At 33.0% G+C, this 12,068-nt stretch overlaps 1 protein-coding gene across 3 annotated transcripts in view; it reads right to left on the bottom strand.

Annotated features, from left to right (window-relative positions):
- TRHDE (thyrotropin releasing hormone degrading enzyme) overlaps positions 1-12,068 on the bottom strand; it is a 563,478-nt gene that overhangs the window by 390,963 nt on the left and 160,447 nt on the right. For all 3 annotated transcript variants that reach the window (XM_074270526.1, XM_074270525.1, XM_074270528.1), the window contains exon 3: positions 10,429-10,555. In XM_074270526.1, the coding sequence (XP_074126627.1) occupies positions 10,429-10,555 (127 nt within the window). The remainder of the gene's footprint in view (positions 1-10,428; positions 10,556-12,068) is intronic.

Genomic DNA, 12,068 nt, shown 5'->3' on the forward strand with positions numbered 1-12,068 from the left:
ATCTGAGAATTGTCTGTTCATATCCTTTGACCATTTATCAATTGGAGAATGGTTTGATTTCTTGTAAATTAGAGTCAGTTCTCTATATATTTTGGAAATGAGACCTTTATCAGAACCTTTAACTTTAAAAATATTTTCCCAATTTGTTACTTCCCTTCTAGTCTTGTTTGCATTAGTATTGTTTGTACAGAAACTTTTTTGTTTGATGTAATCAAAATCTTCTATTTTGTGATCAATAATGATCTCTAGTTCTCCTCTGGTCATAAATTCCTTCCTCCTCCACAGGTCTGAGAGGTAGACTATTCTCTGTTCCTCTAATCTATTTATTATCTCATTCTTTATGCCTAAATCATGGACCCATTTTGATCTTATCTTGGTATATGGTGTTAAGTGTGGGTCCATATCTAATTTCTGCCATACTAATTTCCAGTTTTCCCAACAGTTTTTTCCAAATAATGAATTTTTATCCCTAATGTTGGTATCTTTGGGTTTGTCAAAGATTAGATTGCTATAGTTGTACCCTTTTTTGTCTTTTGTATCTAATCTGTTCCACTGATCTACCATTCTATTTCTTAGCCAATACCAAATGGTTTTGGTGACTGCTGCTATGTAATATAGCTTTAAATCAAGTACACTTAGACCACCTTCCTTTAAGTTTTTTTTCATTAGATCCCTTGCAATTCTTGACCTTTTATTCTTCTATATGAATTTCGTTGTTATTTTTTTCTAGGTCATTAAAATAGTTTCTTGGGAGTCTGATTGGTATAGCACTAAATGAATAGATTAGTTTGGGGAGTATTGTCATCTTTATTATATTCGCTCGGCCTATCCAAGAGCACTGAATGTCTTTCCAATTATTTAGATCTGACTTTATTTTTGTGGCAAGTGTTTTATAATTTTTCTCATATAATTCCCGACTTTTCTTTGGTACATGGATTCCCAAATACTTTATACTCTCAACATTTGTTTGGAATGGAATTTCTCTTTGTATCTCTTGTTGTTGGATTGTGTTGGTAATGTATAAAAATGCTGAGGATTTATGTAGATTTATTTTGTATCCTGCCACTTTGCTAAAATTCTGAATTATTTCTAATAGCTTTTTAGCAGAGTCTTTGGGGTTCTCTAATATACCATCATGTCATCTGCAAAGAGTGATAGTTTGATTTCCTCATTTCCTACTCTAATTCCTTGAATCTCTTTCTCGGCTCTTATTGCCGAGGCTAGCATTTCTAGTACTATATTGAATAGTAATGGTGATAGTGGGCAACCTTGTTTCACTCCTGAAGTACACATGTATAAAGTGGCCTCTCTTGCTAATATATTTTACTCATTGGAGTTTGACCTCTACCTTTTCTGTTGGATCAGAAAACTCATCTGCTTAGTTTCTGTGATAAGTCCAATGTCCCTGCTTCTTCAACTGCTTTACATAATTTGGAAGAGATTACTTTTGTCAAGCAGCATAAAAATTGCCTTATTTCAATCATATTAACATTTAATACTTCACTTTTTATTGAAATTTCCTTTTTTATTATGAACTTGATCAACATTGACAAAAATTATTTCCCAATACACAAAAATAGAAAAGGAATACTATAATTTAAAAAATAATAATAACGATTCTCTACTTTGAACAGTAATTTTTCTTCTTTATTTGAAATTTTAAATTGTGGACTGCTTTTCTGTATCCTCTTTTGAACTTACTGATACAAACTTATTATTTTGTTAAATATTTACTGACTTTTTTCTTAAAAATATTACTATTGCTACCCATCTCTTTTCTCTTCTGTGATCTCTTCTTTTTATAAAATAATTATAGTCATACAAAACAAATTCATGAATTGGTTATGCCTAATAGACTATGTCTCATTTTGTATTTCTTGTCCAAATCAAGTCAACAAGCTTTAACCTCAGTCTATTTTTCAAGAACTGTGCCAAGGAGTGAAAAGCATGATTCATCATTGGCATTTTGGAATCATGAATAGACATTACAATGATAAGAATTCTGAAACTGTTTTCCTTCAAAGATTTCATTTAAAATTTTTGACCTTTTGTTCCTCCAGATCAATTTTTAAATTGTTTTGCAGTTTCTGTGAAGTAAAAAGCCTTTTGTAATTTGACCAGTATGGCACCAGTAATATATAAATTGAAGTAGTATTTTTATTATATTGTGATTCAAATATGTTCAATTAATATTTCAGTACTTATTTAGATATTTATATTTCTGTAAAGAGATTTTTGTCATTATATTCCCATCAATTCTATACGTGCTTTGGGAGGTAGATTTTGACATTATTTTATATAGTCTTTAATTATCTTAAATAGAATTTCTCTTCCTTTCCTTCCTTCCTTTATCTTTCTGCTTGGTTTTATTAGTAATATATAGAAAAGCTAATGAATTTTATGAGTTTATTTTATATCCTGCTAAACATAGAATGACATTATTGATATTTCAATTCTATTTAATTATATATATATATATATATATATAATTTAATGTTATTGATATTTCATTTCATTTTTAGTTGATTCTTTAGGTTTTTTAAGTTAAGCATCATAATCTAAAAATATTTTATTTCCTTTTTATTTGTTCTTTTCCCCTAGATTTCACTTTCTTTTCTTATTGCTATAGCTACTATTTCTAGGGGGTAACTAAGTAGCATAGTGGATAGAATACTAGACCTGGAGTCAGGAAGACATGAGTTCTATTTATATTTCCCAGGCCAGATTCCTTGTTGTAATCATTTTAGGGTATCTTTCTCAAGATATTAAATATTTGGCTTAAAGTCCTTTTGTCTCCTTCAACTCCTTGCACTAATTCCTGGGATATCAATATATACCTTGATGTCCCTTTACATACTATGTTCTCCTAATGCATCGACTTATTCAACTCCCATGACCTGAATATTTCATTTCAGGCATCCACAGGAATCATAGAATCAAAGATTTAGAGCAGAGAGGTACTTAGGAAGAATTAGAATCCTATCTCTCATTTTACAGATGGGGAAACTGAGACCCAGACAAGTTATTTAGAACAATGCTTAGCATAGTGCCTGACACACAGTTCATCCTTAAATGTTTATGGTTTGATTGATTAACTTAATGTCACTCTATGTGGTAGAAACAATAGTCAAATCAAGTTCCTATGAATGAATTAAGTAGAATTCCCTAAGTGATATCTTCAATATTTTTTACTTCATCATCACTTAAAATTGTCCTAACTTTATGATTCTGTACTCTGAAATTTTGCTCTAAGCTTATGAAAACTTATTTTTCTCTTCATTTTTCTTAAATCTTTCATCAGCTATTTTTTTCTATAAGATAATCTTATATTTTGGCCACTGCAACATAAAAAAAATCTGGCCAGCTAAGACATAGTAGGATTCCAGTTTGTTTTGTCTGGTGGAGTACCCACACTAACAATATCAGAGATATTTTAGATATGAATTGCTAGTTCTTATGTTGGAACCTAGGACTAAAGCAAGTATAGAATTTTAAAAAGTCTTTCATCATCTAGTTCAAACTGTGTTACCCAAAAAATTCCTATTATATTACACCAAGCAATGGTTATTTGGACTTTGCTTAATAAGAGGATAATGGACAAAGGCCTGGGAGGGGTCATTGAGTCCAACTCACTATGTTCCAGATGAAGCAACTAAAATCCATAGATGTTAGGACACTTTCCTGAGATCTCATTGGTAAGAAGCTTTAGAGAGGGGGATTTGAACTAACATAGATAGTTGTAACTATCAAAAAGTTTTTCCTTACTTCAGTTATAAACATTACTTTTGTAACTTGTTCTCATTGTTCCTAGATCTGTTTCTGGGGCCAAATAGAGATCTAATATTCACATGACAACCCTTCAAATACTTGAAGGCAGCTGTCAGAGTTTCCCACTGAACCATGGCTAAATTGGACAGCTCTCAATAATAAGTTGTGTTTTGTTTTGGTCCCCTGAGAAAAAGCCTAAATTGACCTTTTTGTATGTTTACCCTGATTCTACCCTGTAAAGCCAAACAGAATTATTTGAAGCAGTCAGTGTTTTATTCTAGAATCCTTAAAACACTTTAAGTAACTTTTATCCTCACTTATTACTACTTTTATTCAGGCTAAACTTTTTTTTAGTTTTTTTCATCCTAGGAGGAACTCAGTTCCTTTGAGCATAATTTGTATTTAGTAGATATCAATCAGACAAATCATAAGATATCAAAAAATATATAGCTACATGCATTATCTACACAGAGATAACAATAAATAGTCCCAATAGGAAATTAGTATGTCTGGGGTGGAGCCAAGATGGCAGAGAAGATACATGTGAACTTCTAAGTTCTCTTATATCCTCAATAAAAACTATTTAATTCAGCCTCAAAATAATGCTGGACTGGTAAAAATCAGGAAGATTAGAAACACAACAACTTATCGGCTGAAGAGAATCTGGAACTTCATCAGAAAAGGTCTGTAAAGAAGGAAGGGAGAAAAACACCAGCACAGACAGAGATAGACTAAAGGCTAGCTTACTGTGCCAATTGGGCTGGAGAGGCCTCTGGTGTTAGATAAGCTACTGAGACAGAGGATTCTGGCATAGGCTGATAGCTCTACTCTGCTTGCAAAAGAGCAGACCAGCAGAGAAGTCAAGCTACTTAAAAAAAAAAAAAAAAAAAAAAAAACATGCCAGAAACTGCCTATAGCTACCCCAAACCGGAAGTGAGACAGCACAAATCACTGCACACCTTCTGCTATCCTGGGCTTTTCCTTGGGGCAGTTAAGAACCTGCAAGGCAGTGGGGGGGACACACCCCGGGGCAGCCTCTAATCTCACAGTGGGGGGCTTGGCCTGAGGCAGTGGAACTTCTACAGCAGCAAAACCCCTGCAAAAGTGACTGTGCTTCCCAGGGCAGAGATACTTCCAGTCTGTGCACCGGGGCTACTTGCTGGTCAGCTGCTAATATCCAAGGCCTCACAGGGGGGCTTTGGCCTGGGGTTGTGACGCTTTCACTGTTCAGCCTCTAGTGTTAGGGCTATCACTAGGCAACAAAGCGGGGGTCCTTCACTGGGCACACCCTCAACCCGGCTCTGAATCACTTCCTGTGGGGGGTGAGGGAACTCTCTCACAGAGCACCTTTGTACCTTTTCCAACCCATTCACAAGACCCTTCCATATTCTGTTCTGTAGAGGAAGCTGGGAACCCCTTATTCAGAAAGCAGACCCCCACAGGTTATTAAAAATGAGTAAGAAATTGAAGAGAACAATTGACAGCTTCTGTTTAGAAAAAGAGCAGATCTCTAAACCTGAAGAGGCTAACAGCAGACAGTCTCCAGATAATACCCTGAAGGGGAATGTTACTTGGTCCCCATTACATAACTCCTAGAAGAGACTATTAAAGACCTGAAAGGAAAGTTGGAAACATAAATGGGCAAAGGAAAGAGAAGCTATGCTAGAGAGCAACAATGTCCTGAAATTTGAATTGGAAAAGATAAATAATTCACAGGAAATGCAAGGAAACAAAATTTGTGAAATGGAAAAGATTAAAAAATCACAGGAAAGTAGGATTTCTGAATTGGAAAAGATAAAGAATTCTCAAGAAAGTAGGATTTGTGAATTGGAAAAAGAAAATAACTCACTAAAAAAAAAATTAGTGAAATGGAAAAAAATTCCACAGAGCAAAATAATTCATTTAAAAACTCAATTGGACATATACAAAAAAAAAAAAAAAAAAAAAACTAAAAAATGTGAATGAAGAAAATAACTCATTAAAAACCAGGACTGAATAAATAGAAGTGAATGAATCATTGAGACACCAAAAATCAGTCAACTAAAATTTTAAAAAAATGAAAATCTGGAGAAAAACATCAAATATTAACTGGGAAAATTTATAGACCTGGAAAATAGATCTAGGAGAGATAATCTAAGGATCATTGGACTTCCTGAAAATTATGATGAAAAAAAGAGTCTAGATTCTATTTTACAGGAACTCATCAAAGAGAACTGTCCAGAGATAATAGAAACAGAAGGGAAAATAGGCATTGAAAGAATTCATTGAACACCTTCTGAAAAAGACCAAAAAACAAAACAAACAAAAAAAAAAACCTCCACGGAATATTGTGGCTAAGCTACAGAACTATCAGACTAAGGAAAAAATATTGCAAGCAGCCAGGAAAAAACAATTCAAATATCGAGGTGCCCCAATAAGGGTCACCCAAGACCTGGCTGCATTCATATTAAAGGATGGAAGGGCCTGGAATCTGTTATTCCAAAAGGCAAAAGAACTTGGAATGCAGCCAAGAATAAACTACACTGCTAAGTTTAGAATTTTCTTCCATGGAAGAAGATGAAGATTTAATGAAACAGAGGAATTCCATTTGTTTCTAAGAAAAAAAATCAAATCTAAATAAAAAATTTGATCTCCAACCACAAGACTCAAGAGAAGCAGAAAAAGGTAAAAAGAACTCTTGAGAACTGTATTTCTGTTGTGGATATACAGAAAGTCCACATGTATAATTTGATTTTACTGATATAACATAAAAAATGGGAAGTAGAAAGGGAAAGGGGATAGTATCAGAAAATGGGAAAAAAGGAGATAAAAAGAGGGAAAATACATCCCAGGAAGAGGCAAAGAAAATTTGCCATATCTGAGGGAATTTAGAGAGAGGGAGGAACATTGTGTGAATCTTACTCTCATCAGAGTAGGCTCAAAGAGTTAATAACTGACATATTTGTTTTTCAGAGAATTCTCTCTCCCCTCATTAAAAGGTAGGGGGAAAAAGAGCAAATGAAAAAAAGTAATAAGGGAAGGGTTCAAGAAAGGGGAAGGGATTTAAAGGAGGGGGGAGGGATACTAAAAAGGGAGGGCTGCATGACACAAGTGTGGCCCATAAGTTTAATACTGGGGAAAGGGTTCAGGGGGAAATAAGGGGGAAAAAAGCATAATCTGGGTATAATATGATGGCAGGAAATACAGAATTAGTAATTTTAACTGTAAATGTGAATAGGATGAACTCTCCCATTAAGCGGAGGTGGATAGCAGACTAGATAAAAAGTCAGAACCCTACAATACATTGCTTACATGAAATACATTTAAACCAGGGAGATACTTACAGTGTAAAGGTAAAAGGCTGGAGCAGAATCTATTATGCTTCAAGTGAAGTCAAAAAACAGGGGTGGCCATCCTTATATCAGATCAAGCAAAAGCAGAAATTAATCTAATTAAAAGAGATAAGGAAGGAAACTATATTCTGCTAAAGGGTAGCATAGACAATGAAGCCATATCAATACTAAACATATATGCACCAAGTGGTATGGCATCTAACTTCCTAAAGGAAAAGTTAAGAGAGCTGCAAGAAGAAATAGACAGCAAAACTATAATAGTAGGATATCTCAACCTTGCACTCTCAGAACTAGATAAATCAAACCACAAAACAAATAAGAAAGAAATTAAGGAGGTAAAAAGATCATTAGAAAAATTAGGTATGATAGATCTTTGGAGAAAACTGAATGGTGATAGAAAGGAGTGTACTTTCTTCTCAGCAGTTCATAGAACCTATACAAAAATTGACCATATATTAGGACATAAAGATCTCTGAATTAAATGCAGGAAGTTAGAAATAGATCACAATGTAATAAAAACTACATTCAATAAGAAGTTAGGGGCAAATAGACCAGAAAGTAATTGGAAACTAAATGATCTCATCTTAAAGAATGATTGGGTGAAATAGCAAATTATAGAAACAATTAATAATTTCACCCAAGATAATGACAATGATGAGACATCATACCAACATTTGTGGGTTGCAACTAAGGCGGTAATAAGGGGAAATTTTATATCTTTAGAGGCTTACTTGAATAAAATAGAGAAAGAGAAGATCAATGAATTGGGCCTGCAACTTAAAAAGCTAGAAAAAGACCAAATTAAAAACCCCAAACCAAAAACTACATTTGAAATTTTAACATTAAAAGGAGAAATCAATTATATTGAAAGTAAGAAAAAAAAACTATTGAATTAATAAATAAAACTAAGAGTTGGTTTTATGAAAAAGCCAATAAAATAGGTAAACCTTTGGTAAATCTGATCAGAACAAGGAAAGAGGAAAATCAAATTGTTAGTCTTAAAAATGAAAAGGGGGATCTTTCCACCAATGAAGATGAAATTAGAGCAATACTGACTTATTTTACCCAACTTTATGCCAATAAATTTGATAACTTAAGTGAAATGGATGACTACCTCCAAAAATATAGGCTTCCTAGATTAACAGAGGAGGAAGTAAATTGCTTAAATAGTCCCATTTCAGGAAAAAAAAATGGAACAAGCTATTAATCAACTCCCCAGGAAAAAATCCCCATGACCAGATGCATTTATATATGAATTCTACCAAACATTTAAAGAAAAATTAGTCCTTGGAATTCCCCCGTACTTGTTGTAAAAAAGAAATCTGGAAAATGGAGGATGTTGACTGATTTAAGAAAGGTAAATGAACAGATGGAAACTATCTGTCCCTCTGTATAAGAAGGATATGAAAAGATTTGCCTTTTCAGTGCATAGCATCAACTTAGCTGAGCCTTATAAAAGATATGAATGGACAGTTTTGCCACAGAGAATGAAAAATAGCCCTACTGCATGTCAAATGTATGTTGCCACTGCTCTTAGTCCAGTAAGAAAACTATTTCCAAAAATTATGTTATTACTACATGGATAATATATTGAGATGTGCCCCTGAGGAGCAAATATTAGAAGTATGTCTACAAAAGACCATAGAAACACTAAGGAACTGAAAATTGCATATAGCTCCAGAAAAAATTTAAAGACATGCTCCTTTTCAATATTTAGGATATGAAGTATACCTTAAGGTGCTTACAGTACAAAAGCTTTCCTTAAGAACAGAGAAGCTAAATGCCTCAAGTGACTTTCAGAAATTGCTAGGAGATATCCAATGGATGCATCCAGTGTTAGGCTTGATTAACTATCAATTGCCACCATTATATGACATTTTAATGGGAGACAGTACTTTGCCATTTATATTTACAGAGGTAAGATGGCTACAAATGTGATGCATTGAACATATTTTGAGATATTTATGTTTTCATATGTTATGCTAATTATCCCTCTTCTTTTTTCCTTTTTATTTTCTGATTTTGCCTTTCCTTTTTGACATATTAATCAGTGTAACAGAATAATTATATAAAATGCAGAAGAAAATTAATGTAGTTGTACGGTACTATACTTGAAAAATCTGTAAGCTAATGTAATGGCCTAATGATTTCAAGAAAAATTGCAAGGAAAAATGAGAAGTTATATAACACAACTTGAGTTCAGACCAAGAAATCACTGTATATCACAAAATAAGCTTCAAATAGATTCATGATCTAAAGTAATGATAAAAAAAATCATATCAGATAAATAAATGAGCAGGAGGAAAAAAAATACTATTTGTTACCATGCATAAGAGGAAAATTCTTCACAAAGGGATAAGTAGGATCAAAAGATATAAAAATAGGCAAATATGCGTATAGAAAATTACAAATGTTTTATGTAAAAAAAATTTTAAGCTATATCAATACAATTCATATTTAGAAAATATCAGTAGGCAAAAATATTTACCACAAAATTTTCTGATAAGTTTCTGATGTTCCAGATACACAAGAAAATGGCTCTGATATATAAAAAGGAGAATTATTTTCCAACAGATAATGGACCAAATATTCTGAATCAGCAGTTCTCAAAGGAAGAAATGCAAGCTATCAAAAATCACATAAAGATATTCCAAATCATTGATAGAAGAAGTTCAAATAAAAATAATTTTTAGTTTCTTTCCATCTTCTATCAACTAGATTTTAGGGGATAGGAGAATACAAGAACACTAATCTACAATTGGTAGGTTTGTGAATTGATACAATCACTCTGCAAAGCAATTATACTCAAAATGTCAATGAATTGTGGCCTACCGAGTAAGGTAAAAAATATCTCACTAAGTTTATATCTCCCCCAAAATTTTAAAAAACAGGAGAAAATTTAGAAAATTTAGAAAAAATAATAACATTTTTGTAGCAGCAAAATTCTAGAAACTAGGGGGGCATACTTATAAATTAAGGGTACTTCGAGCAAATTAGAACATATCAATACAAGGAAAAGTATTGTGCCTTTAGGAATGGGATGTATGTATGTATACAGACATATACATATATATGTATATATGTGTGTATGTATATATATATATATGTATATATGTGTGTATGTATATATAGATATATTTTTAAACAAGTTTCACACACAGCTGATCCATGATTACTTATGAAATTCTCATTTTCCATATATTTTACATGGAAATAATTGTTGATGTTTGTGAACTTCATAATTTAAAAAGAAATTTTAAAAAACAAGAAAATATAGACTCAGTTTTTCAGTTCTTCTTGCTATAATAAAGACTGAAGAAAATCTTACCTAATTTTGGTAGAGAATAGGGCACTTTGAAGTAGTCTTCATAAAACTCTATCAATCTCTTTGTTATATGGAGAGCATAATCTCCAGATCCTCTTCTGACTGCATCAGGTCTCGCATATAATCGTACCTGATTAGAAACAAATAGGCAAAAGAAACAAAAAGAGAAAGAAAAGGTTACATCAGCCTCCAAACTTTCTGCTTTTCTGCCTTTATTACAAAGATGAGCCAACACAAATCACTTTTTTATGTTCTAAAAACCAGAAGAGAATTCCTGTTCATATATCAAAGCAAACTATGGCTGAAGACATAGAGCTTAAACAATTAAGGTAACAAAGTTGAGAAAAGAATGATTACCTTTTTTCTTGCTTGTCAAATGGGAGATTTATACATCTGGCATCAAAATCAATATTGAAAAGCAATCACTCACATGTGCTTACTAGAGATATGAGTGGATTAGAATAATGGATCTCTTTACCTACTTTAAATGGAGTCAGGATACTCTGTGGCTCAGGAGAGTGAGTTCATGGTTTGTTAAAGAAACAGTTTATAAACTATGCTCAAAAAGTTATCAAATTGTGCATGCCCTTTGACCCAGCAGTGTTACTACTGGGCTTATATCCCAAAGAAATCTTAAAGAAGGGAAAGGGACCTGTATGTGCAAGAATGTTTGTGGCCAGAAACTGGAAACTGAGTGGATGCCCATCAATTGGAGAATGGCTGAATAAATTGTGGTATATTAATATTGTTCTGTAAGAAATGATCAACAGGATGATTTCAGAAAGGCCTGGAGAGACTTACATGAACTGATGCTGAGTGAAATGAGCAGGACCAAGAAATCATTATATACTTCAACAACAATATTATATGATGATCAATTCTGATGGACATGGCCCTCTTCAACAATGAGATGAACCAAATCAGTTCCAACAGAGCAGTAATGAACTGAAACAGCTACACCCAGCGAAAGAACTCTGGGAGATGACTATGAACCGCTACGTAGAAGTCCCAATCCCTCTATTTTTGTCCACCTACATTTTAGATTTCCTTCACAGGATAATTGTACACTGTCTCAAAGTCTGATTCTTTTTGTACAGCAAAACCACTGTTTGGACATGTATACATATATTGTATTTAATTTATACTTTAATATATTTAATATTTAGTGGTCAACCTGCCATCTGGGGGGGGGGAGGAGGGGGAAAATTGGAACAAAAAGGTTTGGCAATTGTCAATGCTGCAAAATTACCCATGCATATATCTGGTAAATAAAAACTATAATTTAAATAAATAAATGAATGAATGAATGAATGAATGAAAAAAAGAAAGAAAGAAAGAAACAGTTTATCAAGCTTCAGATGCATTTTTACATTGAATAAAAATATATAAAATTTATGTTTCTCACTTTTCTTCAATACCAACTGTTATCCTCAGTGGGTAAGCTAAGTTTGAGAGATAACTATTTGTAAAAAATTTCATGGACATAAACAATTAACATTCTTTAAATCAATCCATAAAGGCTCCAGGCTAAGTAAACCAAAAGAGAATAAGGAGAAGCACTCCACATTTCTAGCACAACCTGGTTATTTAATACTCATGTTAAATCAAGTACTATATATTACCTATTACTCACCAGAAAGAGC

Source organism: Sminthopsis crassicaudata, chromosome 5 (assembly GCF_048593235.1).
Source record: "Sminthopsis crassicaudata isolate SCR6 chromosome 5, ASM4859323v1, whole genome shotgun sequence".
Classification (NCBI taxonomy): Eukaryota; Metazoa; Chordata; class Mammalia; order Dasyuromorphia; family Dasyuridae; genus Sminthopsis; species Sminthopsis crassicaudata.